A 20176-nucleotide genomic window follows, 5' to 3' on the forward strand; every position below is an offset into this window, starting at 1 on the left:
CTGGGAGAGCCCCCCAGCCCCCTCCTCACCGTTTCAGTGGAGGTGACAACGAACCAGCGCAGGATGCCCGGCAGGGGATAGGCTGTCCTGAAGGTGGTCCTCTCAATCCACATGTTCTGTGGCAAGAGCAGCAGTCACTGCCCACCCTCCTCCCATCACCCCTGGCTGCCCCATGGCCTGGGGGGCTCCCATCTCCATGGGCACAGCACCAGGGCCCCCCCCAGCTGAGGGTCCTGGCTGCTCCCCCTGCACTCACAGCAAATTCATTGTCGGGATCGCTCGGGCCCCTCTTGAAAGGCCGGGAGTAGCTGAACCTCTGGATGTGGTTGGCTTTGTAGAAGCTGTGGGGAGGGAAGGGATGGAAATGAGAGAGGACCCCCAGTGTGTCCCACCACCCACAGGGCTCTGTGTGGGCACTCACTTGGTGATCTGCTCCGGGATGCTGCGGCCCCTGAGCCGCACCTTGGCCTCCTCTGCCGGCTGCACGGTGAAGCACTGGATGTCTGAGGGAGTGAAGGAGCGCAGGGACACCCTGCAGGGCAGGGCTGCTGGGCACAGGGCGCCAGAGCCTCAGGGGTGAGCCCCAGGGGGACACAGAGGCATTTATGGGATTCCCACATGGACAGGGATGCACAGAGACCAAGCCACGCTCCCAGCTGTCACTGATGTATTTTCTGAAAAATACCTTTGCTGGGATTTTTCTCCTGAGCAGCTGAGAAGCCTCAGGAAAGAAATGTAAACAATAACTATCCGATGGCTGTGGGATGTGGTCTGGAGATGCTTTACCAACAGGTGCATCTTTGGTCTCATGTGAATTGTTTTTATTTAATGACCAATCATGGTCCAGCTGTGTCAAGACTCTGGTCAACCACAAGATTTTATTATTCATTCCTTTCTAGCTTTCTGATTTCTCCTTTCTCTTTTTTTAGTATAGATAATATAATATAATATAATATAATATAATATAATATAATATAATATAATATAATATAATATAATATAATATAATATAATATAATGCTATATTATAAATATAACACAATATAAATGTTATATATTATATTATATTATATTATATTATATTATATTATATTATATTATATTATATTATATTATATTATATTATATTATATTATATTATATTATATTATATTATATTATATTATATTATATTATATTATATTATATTAGCCTTCTGAAACATGGAGTCAAATTCTCATCTCTTCCCTTGCCCTGGGGACCCTCAAACACCCCCACACCCATCCCTGTCCCCGTGCACACAGAGGATACACTGCCCTGGGGAGTCAGTGATGTCCTGGCCAGGGGGTGATGTGCTCTTCAGCTTCTCAGCGTTGGGGAAGGGGCTCAACAGCTGCATCTCAAAGTCCTCACGCCGCTCGTACTCCTTGCCCCGGTAGATGAAGACCTTGTTCTGCAGGGCAGGAAGGTGACAGCTCATCCCTGTGCCACAGAGCAGGGCCAGCAAGCCCTAGAGCACTGGGATGCTGTGCTGGTAAGGCTCTCCTGCCAAGCAGGAGACACCCCCCTATCTAGGAAAAAATATCTCCCCAAATCCAGGAACTAGAAGAAAAACGAAAGAAGGCACATGGAGAATCAGGATTGTGCCAGCCAAGCAATGTCACTGAGGACAAATCCTCTGTGACAAATTTGGTGGCTTCTATGAGGGTGTGGCAGCATGGCTGGATGGGGGGAGAGTGACTGGAATTGTGCAAACCATCTGAGCCTGGGATGTCCCCTGGATGGGACAGATGCTGGGTGAGGAACAGGCTGGATGGTGACACTCAGAGAGTTGTGGTGCACAGGTGGACACCAGTGAGGAGTGGGGGCCCCTGGCTATGGAGGTGGCATCTCTGGAGGGTCCCTGGTGGGGGTCCTTGGCTATGGAGGTGGCAGCTCTGGAGGGTCCCTGGCTGTGGAGGTGGCAGCTGGGGAGCTGCTCCTGCCTCTGCTTACCCTGAGGAAGGTGGGGAAGCCCTGCCCGTAGTACCCCACAGCAAAGTAATCCGGGCTGGGCCGCAGCACCTTCAGGATCTTCTCATAGAACTTTGCCTCTCGCTGCTGCAGAGGAGAGGGGCAGGATGAGGGCAGGAGGGGGCCCTGCAGACCCCCCATGCCCCCTGCCCAGCCAGGCACCCACCAGGATGTCACTCAGCATCTCGTAGTCGAACACGTGGCTCTCGTACTGCTCCGCCAGCTCCTTGCAGATGTGGATGGCTTCCTCCCACATCTGGAGAGAGAGAGAGGGGCCAGGACAGGGCCCCCCAGGGCAGGGTGAACTGGGGAAGGGGCACCAGGGGCTTCTAGCAGGGACCACCTGCACCCCTGGCCCCTGTGAGGAGGGGGAGAGGGCTCTCCTGTGGGGACTGGTGGGCAGCAGAAGATCTTGGCTTCCCACCAAGCCCCCAGCTGACCCCATCAAGCCTTTGTCCAGAGATATCCAAGCTTCTGACCTGGACTGAGATGGGACAGCATGGGACAGGGATGGGATGAGGGACAGTGGCTGTGGGGTGACCCATCCAGCCCAGATTCACTGGGGCAGCTCCAGCCCCTCTGCAGCACTGGGGAGTGAGGGGCTGTGCTGAGAATGGGATGTGGGAGCATGATACAAGGGGGAATTGGTGGCAAGGGGGCCAGGCTTGTCCTGAGCCAGCCCAGCTCCCTCCAGTTCTGGGGTTTCAGAGGCTGCAGGGTCTGTGGGGTCCACGCTCACCTTGCCCTGGTCGAAGTACTCGATGATCTGGTTGTACAGAGCCTCCTTCAGCTGGCGCTGAGTGTGCAGCTGGAGCCCGTGTGGGCCTGGCACAGGGGCTGCATTCGACTCCTCTGACCACTGCACAAGGGATTGGGGACTGTCACACCCTGGGCCACAGAGCTGTCCCCTCCTCACAGCCCCCCAGCCCCCCGTGCCCACCGTGAGCAGCCGGGCGTGCAGCAGCAGCGTGTAGGCTCCCTCCGTGTAGTTCTCGTAGCTGATGTGCAGGTCCTTCAGCTTGTACAGGTACCTGAGGGTGACACAGCCACGTGTGGGGGGTGACAGCACCATCACCTGCCCCTCAGGCCGCCCTGCCAAGCCCATCCCTCTGGGAATGGCCAGGAGCCCCCAGCCCAGGCGCTGCTGGGGATCCCAGGGCTGGGCTCACCTGATGTACATGGCCTGGCGGTCAATCTCCTTGTAAAAGTTCTGTGGGAAGGCAGATAAGGTTGTTTGAGTGGCCCTAGGGGTGGCACGTGCCACAGCCCCTCACAGTGCCACCCTCTGGGTCACAGTGTTGCCAGGACTGTCCTCACACAGGGATGGCCGTGGCCCACACAGCTGCACATCCCAAGAGATGCCAGTTCTGGCACCCCCTCTCTGCTGTGCCAAGGGCAGCCTGGGGACTTGGGGACAAGCCCTGCCAGCCCTGGGGACCTGGGGGAGCACAGGAACAAGCTCAGGTTGCCCCAGGGAGCTGGGACACGGGATGAGCCCTGGCAGCCTGGGGAGCTGGAGCAGGACACAGGTGCTCACCAGCAGGTTGACGGTGCAGCTCATGCTGTAGGTCTTGTTCTCGTCATTCATGACAGCCCTGTAGTCCAGGAGCCGCTCCAGGAGCTCGCTCACCAGCCTCACAAAGTCCTCTCCAGGCTTGGCCAGCTCAGGGTGGCTCTGGCAGCAGCTCAGCAGGCTGGGGGAGAGAGGGAGGCACACGGGTCCCACTGCACAGCCGGCTCTGCAGTGCTCCCACCACTGCCCTGCCCAGCAGCAAAGGGCAGGGACAAAGCCTGGGCAGAGCAGGGGCATCACCTGGGGCAGGGGGGACTCCTGGGGCAGAGATAACACCTGGGGCAAGGGCATTACCTCAGGCAGGGGTAATTCCTGGGGCAGAGATAACATCTGGGGCAGGAGTAACTCCTGGTCTGAGATAACACCTGGGGCTTAGATAACACCTGGGGCAGAGGCATCACATCAGGCAGGGCTAATTCCTGGGGCAAAGATAACACCTGGGGCAGAGATAACACCTGGAGCTGGGGTAATTTCTGGTCTGAGATAACATCTGGGGCAGAGATAACACCTCAGGCAGGGGTAATTCCTGGGGCAGGGGGGACTCCTGGGGCAGAGATAACACCTGGGGCAGGAGTAACTCCTGGTCTGAGATAACACCTGGGGCTTGGATAACACCTGGGGCAGCGGCATCACATCAGGCAGGGGCAATTCCTGGGGTAAAGATAACACCTGGGGCAGAGATAACACCTGGGGAAGTGGCATTACCTCAGGCAGAGGTGACTCTCAGGGCAGAGATAAGACCTGAAGCAGGAGTAACTCCTGGGGCAGAGATACCCTGGAGATGGGGTAATTCCTGGTCTGAGATAACAGCTGGAGCAGAGGCATCACCTCAAGCAGGGGTGACTCCTGGTCTGAGATAACATCTGGGGCAGAGATAAAACCTCAGGCAGGGGTAATTCCTGGGGCAGGGGGCATCACTTAAGGCATAGGGTAATTCCTGGGGCAGGAACAGGAGCATCACCTGCAGCAGGGGTAACACCTGGGGCAAAGATAACACCTGGGGCAGGGTGGCTGGGCCAGCAGAGATGTGCAGGGGGCACACGGTGGTGCTCAGGCACCCTCTGCCTCCCTCCTCACGGGTGCCTTTCCCCCTGGCACACTCCGGGCCAGGGCACAGCGTGAGGAGCAGTGGGATGGCAGCAGGAACGGTGACAGCAAAGCAGAGAAGGTGGCAGGGATGTCACTGCACACTCACATGCTCTTGAAAAGCTGCATGTACTGCTCGTCCCCGCGGCCGCCCTCCACCTCGCTGTCCAGCCTGCGCAGGATCTCATCCTCAAACTGGAAAGCGGACAAAGATGGGCTGAGCTTGGAGCAGCCCCTCCCCAGAGACCATCCCAGAGAGAAGGTTCCAGACCACGCCACTCCCTTGCCGTGGGTGGTTCCCAGCCCATCCCAGCCCTCACCCGGGTGAAGCTGCCGCTGAGGCGGTGCTCACACAGCATCATGTCGAAGAAGATGGGGATGGTGGATTTGCGCAGCTCCAGCTCCGGCACCAGCGTCATCTCCAGGATGGGACCCACCATGCCCGGGATGAACTCGATCTTGCGCTGCCCTGGGAGGACAGGGAGGGCTGGGATCCATGCCCAAAGCAGCAAAACCCCCTCGCCACACCCACTGTGGGCACGGAGAGCCAAAATCCATCCCTGCACAGTGCGGCTCACCGAGGCTGTACCACATGTCCCGGATGGACGCTCCAATGGTGGCTCTCATGTCCCCGTACCTGCGGGGACAGAGGGACAGCATCGCTCTGCAGCTCTGGGTGTGCCCAGCCCAGCTGGCTCATCCCAAATTCCCTGTCCCCGGGGCAGGGACTCACTTGGCCAGGATACTGTTGCGTTTGCCCGGGGAGAAATTCTCCAGCTGCAGCGAGTCCTGCGTGAGGAAAGCCACGGCCAGGTGGAAATAATTGTTCCAAAGCTGCGGTGGAAGGAAGCAGAGGGATGAGTGCCAGGCTGGGGGGCACAGCGGGGTCTGCTCCTGACCCCAAGCAGGGCTGAGGCAGTGCCACCCACCCACCTGCAGCTCGAAGTTGCTGTCGCTCAGGAACATCTCGGTCAAGGTGGTGGCAAAGTGGTTGATGGCACGCAGGAACTCCCTGGGGACGGTGGGCACGGAGTGAGGGCAGCACCAGCGTGCCCAGCCTGGTGTGCCCACCTCCATCACACAGAGGGTGAGGTCCTTTCTGCCCCCCAAACACTGTCCAGAGTCCACCTACCCTGCTATCACCGTGATATTGTCTGAAAAATCCTTTTTTCTCCAGGATTTTCTCCTGGGAGGCTGAGAAGCCTCAGAGAGTGTTGTGGTGTGCTGTAATGTCACATTTTGGACTTCCAGGTCACTTCCCCAGGTGTGCCTATAACCTCTCTCCCTTCCCCCTCGCCCCCTTGCTGAGTGAGTCCTGTCAATCAGGCTTAACATTCCAGCAAGGCGTCGTGTGGTTGGTCAAGTTCAAAGGATGCCCCTCAGGCCTGGGGGTCATTGGCCTGTCTGGGTGTCATCTTCCCCTGAGACCCCACCCCTCTCACCTGGTTGGTGGCTCACCTGTACCTCCCCTCCCCCTGTCCCTGAGCTTAAAAGGTGAATCAGACCATGTGGCCGGATTCTGTTGGAGCAGTTGCTCATGTTCAGACCTCTGTAACCATGGAATAAACCTCTGGATATTAAACCCTCCAGCAGAATCCATCCTTTTTCTCTTCACCATCGCCTGAAGCTATTCCTCCTGAGGTAAACGGGGTTCCTAACAAGCCTGGACTTGTTCAGCTGCCCAGCTGCAATCTCCAGCAAGCCAAGGTATCTCTGGGGTGATACACCGCAGTTGCTGCCTTTGGCCCAGCAGCGAGGGTCAGACTGGCCCAGGCACAATCTAACTGGTAATATTGGGAGCCATATTCCAATAAGAGAGGAATGAAAACAATAATTATCTGATTGCTGCTCCCGTGTTTGCCACTTTGGAATGTGGCTTGGACAATGTTTACACCAACAGGTGAATGTTTGATTGGTTCCGTGTGAATTGTTTTTACTTAATGGCCAATCACAGCCAGCCGTGTCAGGTTGACAGAGAATAAGTCACAGGTTTTTATTCTTCATTCTTGTTAAGCCTTCTGATGTATCCTTTCTCTTTCTTTAGCATAGTTTTAGTATAGATATAATATAATATAATATAATATAATATAATATAATATAATATAATATAATATAATATAATATAATATAATATAATATAATATAATATAATATAATATAATATAATATAATATAATATAATATAATATAATATAATATATAACTGTTATAAATAGTTATATAGTATTATATTATATTATATTATATTATATTATATTATATTATATTATATTATATTATATTACATTTTTAGAACATGGACCCAAATTCTCATCTCTCACCTCATTCTGGGGCCCTTACAAACACCACACCCCACAGCACCCCAGGTGCTCACAGCCACCCCAGCCTCCCCCTGTGCTCCCCACCAGCCTCTCACCGGTTCTGCACCATGTTCATCACCACCCAGTCACCAGGATACACCGTCTTCCCGATCAGGTCCTTGAAGAGGATAAAAGTCTCCATGAGGAAGTCCTGCAAGGGAGGGAGAGATGTCAGAGTCGTGCTGGGCTGCAGTGCCCTCCGGAGGAGGCTGTGAGGGAGGCGCTGGTGCCGGAGGGCTCCGTGTTGCACTCACCATCAGCTCGGGCCGGGAGGGGAACGCCTGGATGTAGGTGCTGTAGTGGTCCTTGTCCATCTGGCTCAGGATGGTGGCCATGCAGGCCACGTAGTGGCTCTGGGGCACAGGAGCTGCTCAGGCCCTGCTGGGTCCTGCAGCTCCAGTCGGTTCATAACCCAGAGCCCCAATTCACCCCCTCCCTCCCTGGTCCCCTCTCCCCCAGCTCCCTTCTCCTGGCCCCTTCATGTGCATCCCACTGCAAGGATGGGATGGCTCCTGCACCCACCACGATGCCAGGGGGATGCAGGAGTCATTACAGAGTGGTGCTGAAGCACCTCTGTCATTTCTGAGATCATTTAAGGCCATCTGTGGGTGTCAGGGCATTTCGAAAATGGCAAGCAGGTTCCTTCTGGAGTGCCTCCAGTGCAGGGTCCCCAAACCGAGTCCCTGGCTCCACTCCAGGGGGCTCCCAGGTTTGTAGCAGGACAAGTGGAATGTGCATCAGCGGGATGCTGCCCAAAAGCTGTCCCAGAGACACTTCCAAGGCTGGAAACTGCGGGAAAGGGCAGCAGTTCCTGGGCTAAGAGCATGGTCTGGCATGCTCAAGGGGAGTGATGCCCTGCCCTGCCCCGGTGCCACTGATGGAGCTTTGTGGGTGGCTTCGGGTGCCAGCCCATGCCCAGAGACTGCCGTGCCTGAGCCCTGCGAGGCAACACCGGGCTCTGGGCACCGCTGCTGCCCTTCCATCCCTCCTTCCATCCCTGCAGGTTGGGCACTGCCGGAGCTCCCGCCCGGATCCCAGCGGAGCATTCCCGCCCTGCCATTCCCCCATTGCGGCCCCAGGCCAAGCACACGCGGACCCAAGCGGGCTGTTCGGGATGGGATGTGACCGCTGCGGGTGACCGAGGGCTCCAGCCCGACACCGCCAGCCCGGGGGCAGCCCCGGGAGCATCCCGGGATGGGGCACAGCCCACCGAGAGCTGCAGCGGGTGAGCAGCGAGCGCCCACGGCCAGCCCTGGCTGCGAGGGGTTTTCTGTCTCTAGGAGGGAATTCCAGGGAATTCACTCGTGCAAAGCAAACGGATCAAACCCCAAAATCTCCCGCTGCTCCGGGAATCCCTGTGGTGCCCCAGCACCGGCATACCGGGGGCCCGCGGGACCGGGACGCACCGGCACCGCCCCGCCCGGGCAGCGCCCTCCCGGTACCGGGACCGCGGCTCCTCCCGGGCTCCGGGGCTCGGCTCCCGGGCGCGCACCCCGTGCCGGGGCTCCGCCCCCCGCCCCGCTCCGCCCCCGCCGGCTCCGCCCCGGTACCGGCGAGCGCGCGCCGCCCCGCCCCGCCCCGCCGAGCCCCGCGCCCGCCGCTGCCGGACCCGCGCTGCCGCCGCCGCCGCCTCGGAGCACCAGGTACGGGGCGGGATGGGGAGGACGCTCGGCTCGGGAGCGGGGCGGCGGCCGCACCGGGGGCTGCGGGCATCGGCCCTGCGGCGCCCGCCGGTACCGGGACCCCGGGCGGCCCCGCGGCCGGGGCATGCGAACCCCGGGGCCAGCAGCGGCGACGCGGTGCGGGGAGCCCCGGAACCGGGACTGCGCGGCGGCGCGGTGATCCCGGGAGCGCGGGTGCGGCGCGGGGACCCTCGGCCCGCGGGATGCGCGGGGGCCGAGCTGGGCTGGCCAGGGGGATCCTCGGTGTCCCCGGGGGTCGCGGCACCTCCCTGTCCTCCCCTCTTTGCTCCCGGCGAGCAGGAGCTGCCCGGGGAACTGCGGGAGGCACCGCGCACCGAGCATCCTCCGGCGGGCGCCGTGCACCGAGCACCCCGCACCGAGCCCCCTACGCTGGGCACCCCGCACCGAGGTGACCACCGGCGGCCGTGGCGGGGGTCTCTGGGGGGCACAGCCGTGCCGGAACGGTGGCACGGTGCGCAGCCTATGGAGGAGCATCAGTGGTGGGAGCGGCTGTGCTAGAGGGGCCGAAGACCCCCACGTTGCTCCGCGGTGCCGCAGCCTCGCCCTGTCCGCCCCGGGCCGTGGTGCCCCCGCTGCTGCTGGAGCCGCTCTGGGCTCATCCCCGCTCCCCCTCGTTAGGAAGGCGTCCGTCAGCCGGGGCTGTGCCGGGTGACACACACGCACACGCACATCCAGGGATGTCACTTTCGGTACCGCGCGCCGCCGTGACGCCGGCCGGGGCTGGAGGGATTCAGCCCACGTTGCTCCCGAGGCCTGGTGTCCGCCGGAGCGAGTCCCGGGAAATGGGGGTGCTCCGGTCCCTCCCGGGATGTTCCGGTCCCGATCCCGCCCGCCGGAGCTGCGGCTGCCGAGGGCGGTGCGGGAGCGGGGCCGAGGTCCCCGCGGAGCCGCTTCGGTGCCGGGAACACGAGGTGGACACGAATGAGTAACCAGCGGGCCCGGCTGTGCCAGCACGGGGACATACGGGGACATCGGTGGCAGCTGCTCGCTCCGAGGGGCACGGCGTGCCCAGGGCCAGCAGCGATCTCCGGGCTCGGGAATGAACCCTTTGGCACAGCCGCGGCGACAGGGGGACCCTCGGGTGGGGATGGCACCTCCGGCCATTCCCCGTGTCCCCTGCCCGCTGGGAGCGTCCGTCCTTCCGGAGCGGGGTGGGTTTGGTCGCAGAAGCTCCTTTGGGCTGAGGTTGTCTTCTTTACAAATGATAATTACTGTAATTGCTTAATAGCATGGTGGCATCCAGAGGCCACAGATAATGAGCGGGTCTATTCCTGTCCCTGCTAACGACACTGCTCCGGTCCTACCCAGCCTCGCCTCTTTGCTGAGGTGCTCCGTGTGCTCCGGGCTGTTTGATGGTGGGGAAACTGAGGCACGAGGAAGAGGAAAACACTCGCTAATTCCCAAATTCCCGCGGTAGCCAGCGTTGTCTAAAGCGGACGGAGATAAAGGGGGGCAGGCTGCTCTCGATGGCATTGAGAATGCACTTAAAGGCAGGAATTTGTATTCTGGAAGGACATTCCCGGTGCCGGGAGCTGCAGCTGCAGAGGCCGTGCTGCTGGCTGCTGCCACCGTGGGTAGGGGCTGTCCCAGGGGGTCCCTGCTGCACCCAGGACCGAGCCCCCCGAGCCTGGACCGGGCTGTGCAGGGGCAGCTGGGGCAGTGCAGGAACTGATGGGCGGTGAAGCCTTTCCAGCTATTTCCAGAAGTGAGTTTTGGGGACAGTTGGTGGCTTTCTGATGCCATTTCTGGCCTGTGAGGGAGCCCACGGAGCCTTTGTCACCCAGGGTCCCCTAGCCAGGGATTGCTTTGCACGAGATGGGTGCCCAACCCCTTCCCCAGAGCTGAGACATCCTCCCTGCAGAGCACAGGGTCTGCAGATGAGCTGGGTCTCCTGTGGCCAAGGCTCTCTGGGCCGTGTCCCACTTCCCTCGTGCTGTCCCTGCTGCAGGATCAGCCCGTGCTGGAGATGCCAGCGGAGCCCTGGGGTTTGGTGCTGGCCACCAGCCGAGCTCTCTGGGCTGGATCTCCATCACAAGGACCTGTGTAGCCACACAGGGCATTCCCAGGGTGAGGAGGAGGATGGTGCTGCCCAAACCCCATTCAGTGGGAAGGAAGCAGCCGAGCAGGGTGTTCTTCCTGCCGGGGTGGTCTCTCCTGCAGCCCCGGGGGTGGCACTGAACCACAGCAGCTCCAGGGATGCTCCTCCTTGCCTGGATGAGCCCAGGGAAGCCTCGGGACACAGAACAAACTCCTCCTGAGCTGCTCCCCCAGGCAGGTCACTCTCCCTCTTCATGTCTCATCAAAGCAGCGCTACCAAAGCTGCTCCGCCTGGCAGAGAGGTGGGGACGCCAGCAGGTAGCACAGCGAACAGAGCCGCCACCGCCGTGACAGCCCTATTAGCATCCACGGGAGACACAGGGATAATTTGGCTTCTGCAGCTTCTGAAGGCTCGTGCAGAGCCTTTGTACTCCCGAATCCCTGACCGTGCGCGGCTCCATCTGCAGCAGCAGCACGTCCACATCAGAGGGCAGCGGTGGCAGCGGGGCTGGTGACCTCAGCGTGCCGGGAGGGTGTCACTGCTCCTTCCCCAGCCCACGGGATCCCTTCCATGCCACCAGGGGCATGAGCCATGGCACGTGTGGCCAGGCCAGCCGGGAGCCCCAAGAGGAGCCTGTAGGGTGGCTGTGGGTGCTGGTGCCATGGGGAGGTGGGTGCTGGGGGCTCCCTGGTCAGGCTGGGTGTCACCAGAGCCTCCTCCTGGACCCCGTGGCTGGGAGAGTGACTGATGTTCCCTCGGAGCACTCCAGCCAGTGACCTACATAGGGATGAGTGCGGATCCCTCGTTCCTCTGAGCTGTGTGCCCATACTGCTCCCAGCACCCCTGGGTGATGCTCAGTGTGGGGATGAGGGGCACAGCCACCCCTGGCACGGCCCTGGTGGCAGGGACAGCTCCTGTGCCCTCGGCCAGGCCAGCCCAGGGCTCCTGAGGGAGGCACAGCAGCGCTCAAGCAGAGCCTGGAGCACTGCTGAGAGCAACGTGGTCAGCACTGCAAGGTCCTTCAGGGACATGGGGAGCTGGCCTTGGGGACAGGAGCCGAGCTGGACTCAGGGAGTGCTGGGAATGTGGCTGGAGAGGGGGTTTCTCCTTGCTGGGGGCTGCGAGGGCTGAGCACAGGAGGGAGAGGAGCGGCTTGGGCGGAAGCGCTCGGTTGGCACGAGCACAGTGGGATGGAAGCGGGTGTGATTGAGAGCCTGCAGGAAATGAGGAGGGCTGCGAGGCTCCCAGCAGCCGGGTTCTGGAAGAGCCTCCAAGAAGAGAAGCGTGAGGGCAGGGCATGAGCTGGCTTCGTGGTGGAGCTTCCTCAGCGAGGAAGCAGAGTTGGGGTGTGCAAGCTGCCCCAGGAGCTGCTCCAAGTCCTCCATTCTCGAGTCCCACACATGCTCTGATCCGAGAACAAACGCCTCGAGTCCTCCCAGAGCCAAGGCAGGATTAGGCTCGGCTGTGATGTGTCATGGTTCCTGCCCCTCCAGAGCTCATCCTCCAGTGCTGCCCCAGCCCACAGCCAGCAGCGCTTCTCTCTCCTCTGCAGATCAGGAAAATCAGATGTGTTGCCCCACAAAGGCACTACCCTGCGAGCAGAGCTGGGTCATTCACTGCTCTCCTCTGTGGTTCCAGGAGAACCTGACTTCCTCCCTCATAAATCTCATCTCCTGGCGTCCCGTGTCCTGAGGAGAAGATTTATGTGTCTGCCTCGTTTTTCCCTCTTCCACGGCTTTACCAGCAAGGGTGAAGGACAGGATAGGTGCAGAAAGGGCTGAAGCTGGCAGGTAACAGGCAGGGCAGTGAGAAGCAGGGCTCTGACCTCTGAGGGCAGCCCTGCACCATCACAGATGTGTCCCATGATGTGTCCTCTGCAAACCCAGCAGGTTTAGTGCCTCTGATTCACAAAATCCACCACCCGTAGTGGCCAGAGAAACCCAGTGCTGGGGCTCTCTGAGGGGTGTCCATGAGATTCCTGGTGTGTCCTCAGCTCCTGGTGTCACTCAGCAGAGGAGAGATCATTCCCAGCTGTGTGAGCATCCAGCAGAAGTCATGGCATGTCACAGTGCCATCACCTGCTTTCACCTGTACATCCCCCATGCGACCTGCTGTCTCACTTTATCCATGTGCCTGGAATTCCCATAAGAACCAGAGAAGAAAACCACTCAGACCTTAAAAAATTACTGAGATGGAGGGTCCACCGTTGTGCAGAACCTTTCCAAGCTGTTCCTGTGCCAGCTGGCCTCACTTTTTAAGGAAGTTGCTTCTCTGACATGCCAACACGCATTTCCAGCTGCCATGAACGGAGCTTGGAGCTGCCACTCAGAGCCCCATCCTGCACATTCTGTGCTCCACGCCCCCCGCCTGCCTCTGAACTGGTCTTTTTCCTTCCTTGCTCTTCATTTTCTCCCTTTCCTCAGTTTCCCTCCGTGCTCAGGGCTGTGGGATGGTTACAAGCAGAGACGTTGCTGCTTTGGCTGCTTTTAACCCACTTCAAGCGTGCCACTTTGCTTTTGGGATCATCCTGCTTTCTTCATCGAAATGTCAAATGCCTCACAGAAATCCGAGTGTGCTCTGCCGAGGCTTTTACCTCCCCTGACCAAACTTGGAACCTCATCAAGCCCGGCAGCAGCGAATGGGTTTGATGAGCCGTGCTCTGCCCAGCCCCGTGCTGACTGGCGTGGTGCCTCATGCTGCCCTCCTTCAGAAGGGATTAATCAGGCACCAAATCCATCCCCTGGGTGGTTCCAGCCCACCTGCACCCCCAGATCACCGTGCAGGGCTCTGGGGCTCCCTGTTCCACCCACGGGGCTCTCCTGGCAGTGATCACTCCAAGGAGAACCCTGGCAGAGTGGAGCACCAGGGCTCCAGCTTTGGCTTCAGGTTTCTCCTGGAGGGAGGAGTGACCACAGCCCTGGGCTCCTGTTGGAGTAGACCCTGAAGGGGCTGTGGTGGGCTCAGCACCTTGGAGCAGCCCCAGGATTGAGGTGCTGAGCACCATTGCCCAGTAAATGAGCTTGAAGAGTGGCTGGGAAGTGCTGGGTGCCAGGTGCATCTGAGATGTCCTTTGGAGTGAGTTCCTCGGGTTCAGGGTCAGCCCAGGAGAGCCCATCAGACCCTAGATTGGACCGTCCCGATACCCCCACTCATTATCCACGCTCGGAGATGCCGGTGTGCTGCAAGCAGCGCCCGAGCACTAAACCCAAGCACAGCACGGAGCAGAGAGAAAACGCAGGGATGCGTGGGAGGGTCCTGGCGCGGCTCTTTGACATCCTCGCAAGTGTTCCCAAACGGAGTTGCTCCATGTATAATTTATAGGCTTCCCTTTGTCCTTGTGGCTCGTCTCTGATCTCGGGAAGGCCGAGGGTGCTCCGGCGAGGCCCCGCTGAGTGACAGCGCCGCGTTTGCTGCGTCGGCAGGGGAGCGGCTCCGTCCCACGCTGCGGCAGCCGCGCCTCGCCCCGGGCCCGGCGCAGCATCACGGGGCCGGTTCTGCTTTCAAACCGTGCCAGCCGCGCTGCTGCCCCGTGCCCGGCGCTCGGAGCCGTTCCAGCACCCATCGAGGATGCTCCGGAGCGGGCTGGCACACTCGGGCTCCTCTGGCTCCAGATGTGCCCAGCAAGGCCCTGTGCCCTCCCTCGTTGCCCTCTTGCTGCCGAGCACTCCAAGCACGTGGGTGACCCCACGTCCGTGACGAGGCTTTAAGAGTGGCTCATATATCGCGGATATCGCGACAGGCGGTGGCCAGGCCAGCGTGGGTCAGCAGGGATGAAGCGAGGACGGGCGGCTCTGGCTCCAGCCCCAGCCAGCTCAGCTCGCTGCTCCGCCTGTTGCTGCCCATACTAACGAGCAGCCCCGTCCCGTCTGTCTCGTCCTGCCTCGCAGACATCTCCGGGTGTCTGGGCACGGCTCCAAGCTCGGGAGCGGCGCGTGGAGCAGCATCCCGACGAACCGGGAGCGGGGCGTGCGGGGCCGGGCTGGGCGGGGGAGGGCTCTGAGAGCCCCCCGGCTCCGCTGGGGCAGCGCTGCGAGTTTGGCTGTGCCGGCGCTGGGGACTCCGGGCTGCTCTGCTGAGTCAGCGCTTCGTGCCAGCCGCAGCGAGGCAAGGCAGGGAGGGGAGCGGGGGTGTCTGAGCCGTGTGTCCGTCCGCACTGACGGTCCCGCCTCGGCGTGCGGGGACGCTGCGGAGGCACCGGGCTGTGCTCTGGGGATGGGGGACACGGGACACGGTGGGGTGCGACAAAGCTGAACCGCTGCTCGCTGCGGATGGAATCTCTGGGTTTGGCCGTGGCCCAGAAGGAGCTGACGGCCTCCCCTGCACCCGGTGTGCCCCGTGCTGCCGGTGCCCGGGCACGGTGATGGGCTGGCAGGGGTGGGTGCTGCGGGTACGCCTGGGACAGGGCAGCGGAGGGGTTCCCCTTGCAGCTGCGGGGAGTGGGAGTCCTGCAGGGCCGTGCGGGGACAACGGCAGGGACGGGGACAATGGCAGGGATGCAATCCCTGGGTACAATCCCCCCTGTGACCCCGAGTCCTGCCCCTGTGCCGCCTGTGAAGTTCTGCCGGCGTCAGTGACACCCCCGGCCTCACTGAAGGTTCTCCCTCCTGCTGGTTCCCATGTGTCTCAAGTGTCCCCAAGCCACTGTGTCACCACTGCTCACAGAGCTGGCCCCCCATGCCCGCAGCACCTCTGGTGCCCAATCCGGCCACAGCCACACGTGGCATGTCCCCTGTGTCACCCTGGCCGTGCCCCTGGCAGGATGGACCTCATGCCCAGTCCGGCCACAACCACACGCGACACATCCGCTGTGTCACCCTGGCCGTGCCTCATGCCCGTCCCGCCATGTGCCATGCTGGATGGGTTCCCCACGCCTTGCCCATCCCCGCAGAGCTGGAGCCCGTGCCCGGCGGATGCCCCGTGTCCGTCCGTCTGTCCGTCTGTCCGTCCCTCACGGACAGCCGCCCCTTGCCCTGGCCCCGGCCCTGCCCTCCCGCTGCCCGCGCCCCGCACACACGAGGCACCAGCCCCGGCGAGGCAGAGCTATTTTTAACAGCCGCTTCTGCTTGATTTGAGCTGTGAACTCGGAACGTGTTTATGCTAAAGGGCTTTCTTTTCCCTTCTCCCTTTGTGCTGAGGAGGCAGCGCCGCAGATCAAAGCCTGTCTCTTCGCGTTTGCTGATGCTGGGCTGGGAGCGAGCCGAGCCGGGAGAGGCCGGCACTTCCACGGGGACACTCGTGTCCTGGGGGGCCGCGGTGGCGTGGCCGGCTCTGACGCACCTCTCTTTGTCCCCGCAGGTCCGGGAGCCATGGGCGGGCACGGCGGGCACCGGGCGGCCCCGAGCGGGCGGCGCTGAGCCCGGGCGGCCCCGAGCCCGAGCGGCGGGACCATGAGCGGCTGCGGGCGCCGGCGGGGAGCGGCGGAACCGGGCTCGGCCGTCGGGGCGGCGCTCCGGGGGCTGTAGGGCCGGGCGGCGGGCAGCAATGCCCTGCGGCCCCGAGCCCACCTCCCGCCCGGCATCCGCGGGATGAGGCTGCCCGCCGGCCCAGCAGCTCCGGGGAACGGCGGCAGCCCAGGGCTCCGGCCCCGCGGCGCTGAGCCATGGTCAGCCGTGAGCCCGTGCCCGGCCCGGCCCCCGCCGGCGAGGGCAGCCAGGAGAAAGCCATGACGGTGCGCTCGGTGCTGCTCAACCGCGACTCGCCCGACATCGAGAGCCGCCTCAAGCGCCGGCGCAACCGCACGCAGCAGGTCCGCTTCAAGGACCTGGTGGAGGCCGGCGCGGGGCGGGCGGACAGCCCCGGGCCCCCGGCCGGCCCCGGCCACAACACCCCACGTGCCTCGCCGCCCCCCAGGGACCCCCCTGAGCCGGCGGCTCTCCGTGCCTCGCGGCGCAGCTGGCCCCAGGCGCAGCCCGGCTCGCTGACGCTGCCCATGCCCAGGAAGGCGTGCATGAGCACCGCCATCCAGACCTCCCCCAGCCTCCAGAAGCCCTTCCCGGCCCCCCAGCCCCGCAGTAAAAGCGTCTGCGATGTGGCGGAGGACGCGCTGCCGCCCGCCGCGGCGAGCGCCCGGTGCCCGGGAGCGGCCGTGCCCACCGTGCCCGGCTGGGCCGCGCCCCCGCGGGCCCCCGGCGGCCTCCCCGGCCACGATCGCAGCGCTGCCCTCGCCCAGCACGCCAAGGCGCGCCGCACCCCGCCGCCGCCGCCACCCAGGGACCCCCCACCCCCTTACCAGGGCGCTGCCCGCTGCGCCCCGCCGGTGCCAAGCTGCGCCCCCGAGCCCTGCCCGCCGCCCCCAGCCTGTGCCCAGCTCCGCGGGAGCCCCCGGGGCAACCAAGGAGTCACCCCCCGGCCGGCCTCCGTGCCCTGCGGCCAGCCCCGGCCGCCCGCCGAGCACCGGGGGCTCGGCCGCAGCGACTCGGAGCGGAGCCTGCCCTGCGGGCGCGCCCCGTGCCCGCCCTCGCCGCAGCGGCGGCAGCCCGTCCCCGCCACGGACACCCACGGCCCCCTCCGGCAGCCACCTCAGGGCACCCCCCCGCGGGACCCCCCGGCCCCCCAGCACCAGCTCTGCGCCGCCATCTGGGGGGGACCCTGCTGCGCCTCGCCAGCCCCCGTCCCACCGGTACCGGCACCGGTACCACCGGGCTGGCACGGCTCGGACACGACACCAGCCACCCCCGGCAGCTGCAGCCGGCTCCGCGCCGCCCAAGCCGGGCACGGCTGGGCAGGACCCGAGGGGACCGGGGAGCCGCCCACGGCCACGCAGGGCCCCGGCGTGGGGACACGAGCGGAGCCCCCCCGGCACGGGCAGCCCCGCCCTGCCGCCGAGCAGCCCGACACGCTGCACCACGTCCAGGACCTTCTGCAGCTGGTGGTGGTGGCCAAGGGGCCGGTGGGACCACCAGCGAGGGCTGAGGACGCCCGGACATCTCAGGGAGAGGGCCCCCGGGGGCCCGGGGAGCAGGGGGACCTGCATTCCCAGCTGCAGTCCCTGGAAGGGGTGCTGGAGACCAGCCAGCAAACCATCCGGGTGCTGCTGGACGTCATCCAGGACCTGGAGAAGAAGGAGGCGCAGAGGGATGGGTGAGTAGGAGGGGACAGAGTGTGGGGGGCTGTGGAGACAATGCCCTGGGGGCTGGGGATGGAGGATGGGGGACCCTGACAGAGATTTGGATGCTGCTGCCTCCCGAAGGACTGAGAAACTCAGAGCTGCTGTCCATGTGGCTCCAGGTTTTGGTGAGAGGTCTCACGTGCCCAGGGATGGGGGATGAGGGGGTGCTGGGTTCCTGCCTGGCTCTGCTGCAGCTGATTTGTCCCTTGGTCACTGGGAGCAGGGATCTAGAATGTCACATCCCAGGCCCTCCATCCCTGCCCCATCCTTGGAGTTTCCTTTGGCACAAATCCATGGCTGCTGCCCCTGTGATGGGTTTGGCTGCATCCAGGACCCCCATCCTGCCCAGGGCCGGCTCCCAGGGGCAGGGAGTTCTCCAGGCCAGCATTCCTTGGGCTCCCAGACTGATTTGCCAGATGGAGGAAGGTGTTCTAGGTCAGCCCACCATGGCCTTGAGCTGAAATGCTCCAAACTCATCTCACATGAGCGTAACCAACAAACCCCCAAGAGATGCCAGTCCTGGCATCCTCCTGTAAAATCTTTGGGGCTTCTTCCTGATGCCCAGAATTGCCATGATTAACCATTAAGTCAGATGGTTTTGGCTGTGAGTGGAGCACAGGGAACATTGTCCCCATTGCCCCTGTGCCACCTCTGGAGCGCTGGCAGTGGGGAGAGACCCCCTCAAGGTTGTCCCAAACCCCTTAATTAAGACCTCAGCTCCATTTACTGTTAGAGTCAAACAAGCAAACAAGACACCCAGGGATAGGAAATCACACCAAACATTATCCTGGCGTCCTTGCGCTGCAGAACAGCAGAGCCTCGTTTGCCACAGGTCAGATCCCAGGTGCCCACTGCCCACCAGAGCAGGGCCACCATCCCTGAGACACCCTGGCACCGACCACCAGCAGCATCCCACAAAAAATTATCCATATAAAACATGGAAGAGTATCCCAGGATGAGCTCTCCCAGCAGAGGGGGGCTGTTGTACAAGGCCAGAGCTGCAGGCGCACACACATTTACGTACCACACACATATATATATGTGTGTATAAAGGGCCTCATGATCTAATTCAGGTGCTGGCAGAATAAATCCCCATTGCAATGTGTAATTTGGTGCATTAGCAGACCCAGTTTCTGAGGGCTGAGAACAACTGTGGTCAAGGTCGAGTAACAGGAGGAAGGTTTCAATGAGGAAATGTGACGTGGATGTGGGACACGTTCTGTCAGCCGTGCCCCCAAATCCACAGCCCTGAAGGGGCCCCAAAGGGACCAACAGCATTCACAGGGCTCCTTCTGGGCAGAGCAGAATGAGCAGGGACCAGCAGTGCTGGGGTACAGGAGAGCCCCAGTACAGCCCTTGGGATTGGGGTGTCTCAGGTTTGGGGTCTGGCACCAGCAGCAGAGAGATGTGGGGTGATGATTCCTTCTGTGGACAGCATGAACTGAGCCTGGGCAGGAATCAGCTTAATCCAAGCCCTGTGAACCTTCCTGGAGGAGGAGAGGATGCTCTGGGTACAAAAACATCAAAAAGATAAATTCCGAGCCTGGCGTGGGCTGGAGATGAGTCTGGAGCATCTCCCTGTGCCCATCTGCCAGGGCACGGCTGTGCCAGGGCAGCACCACGTGCCTTGCACTCCCTCCATGGCACCACGTGTGGGGAGAGGTGTGGGGAGCCCTGGGATGAGGATTGGGGTGGGGATGGGAGGGGAGGACGCAGCAGGAAGGGTTTGGGGGTGCCACAGTGCTCAGCACTGGTGTGCTCCCATCAGAGAAACACCTGGCTTGGTATTAATTGGGATCACATGGGAGGAGAGGAGATGGATCCCAGAGAGGAAATGGGGTGGGATCCAGGGACAAGAGGGGCTGGGATCCCAGAGAGGAGAGGAGATGGATCCTAGAGAGGAAAGGGGGTGGCATCCAGGGAGAAAAGGAGATGGATACCAGAGAGGAAGAGGAGCTGGGATTCAGGAGGAAATACAGGGAAAAGAGGGTCTGAATGCCAGGGAGAAAAGGAGCTGGGATCCAGGGAGGAGAGGAGATGGATCCCAGAGAGGAAGAGGAGCTGGGATTCAGGAGAGGGGATCCCAGAGACAAAAAGGAGCTGGGTTTCAGGAGGAAAGGAGACGGATCCTAGAGAGGAAAGGGGGCGGCATCCAGGGAGATGGATCCCAGAGAGGAAGAGGAGCTGGGATTCAGAAGGAAATACAGGGAGAAGAGGATCTGAATGCCAGGGAGAAAAGGAGCTGGGATCCAGGGAGGAGAGGAGATGGATCCTGGAGAGGAAGAGGAGCTGGGATCCAGGGAGGAGAGGAGATGG

The 20176-nt window shown here is 61.7% G+C and overlaps 1 protein-coding gene across 1 annotated transcript in view; it reads right to left on the reverse strand.

Moving 5' to 3' along the window:
* Nucleotides 1-20176, reverse strand: part of LOC132072090 (dedicator of cytokinesis protein 2-like) — a 52926-nt gene that overhangs the window by 5131 nt on the left and 27619 nt on the right. Inside the window, 17 exon segments of the mRNA XM_059470087.1 lie at nt 30-116; nt 257-341; nt 422-503; nt 1291-1432; nt 1975-2079; nt 2159-2248; nt 2732-2851; nt 2933-3023; nt 3162-3202; nt 3530-3686; nt 4761-4846; nt 4972-5120; nt 5230-5288; nt 5385-5485; nt 5585-5663; nt 7068-7162; nt 7266-7364. Coding sequence (XP_059326070.1) covers nt 30-116; nt 257-341; nt 422-503; nt 1291-1432; nt 1975-2079; nt 2159-2248; nt 2732-2851; nt 2933-3023; nt 3162-3202; nt 3530-3686; nt 4761-4846; nt 4972-5120; nt 5230-5288; nt 5385-5485; nt 5585-5663; nt 7068-7162; nt 7266-7364 — 1668 coding nt within the window.

Source organism: Ammospiza nelsoni, chromosome 4, assembly GCF_027579445.1.
Source record: "Ammospiza nelsoni isolate bAmmNel1 chromosome 4, bAmmNel1.pri, whole genome shotgun sequence".
Taxonomy (NCBI): Eukaryota; Metazoa; Chordata; class Aves; order Passeriformes; family Passerellidae; genus Ammospiza; species Ammospiza nelsoni.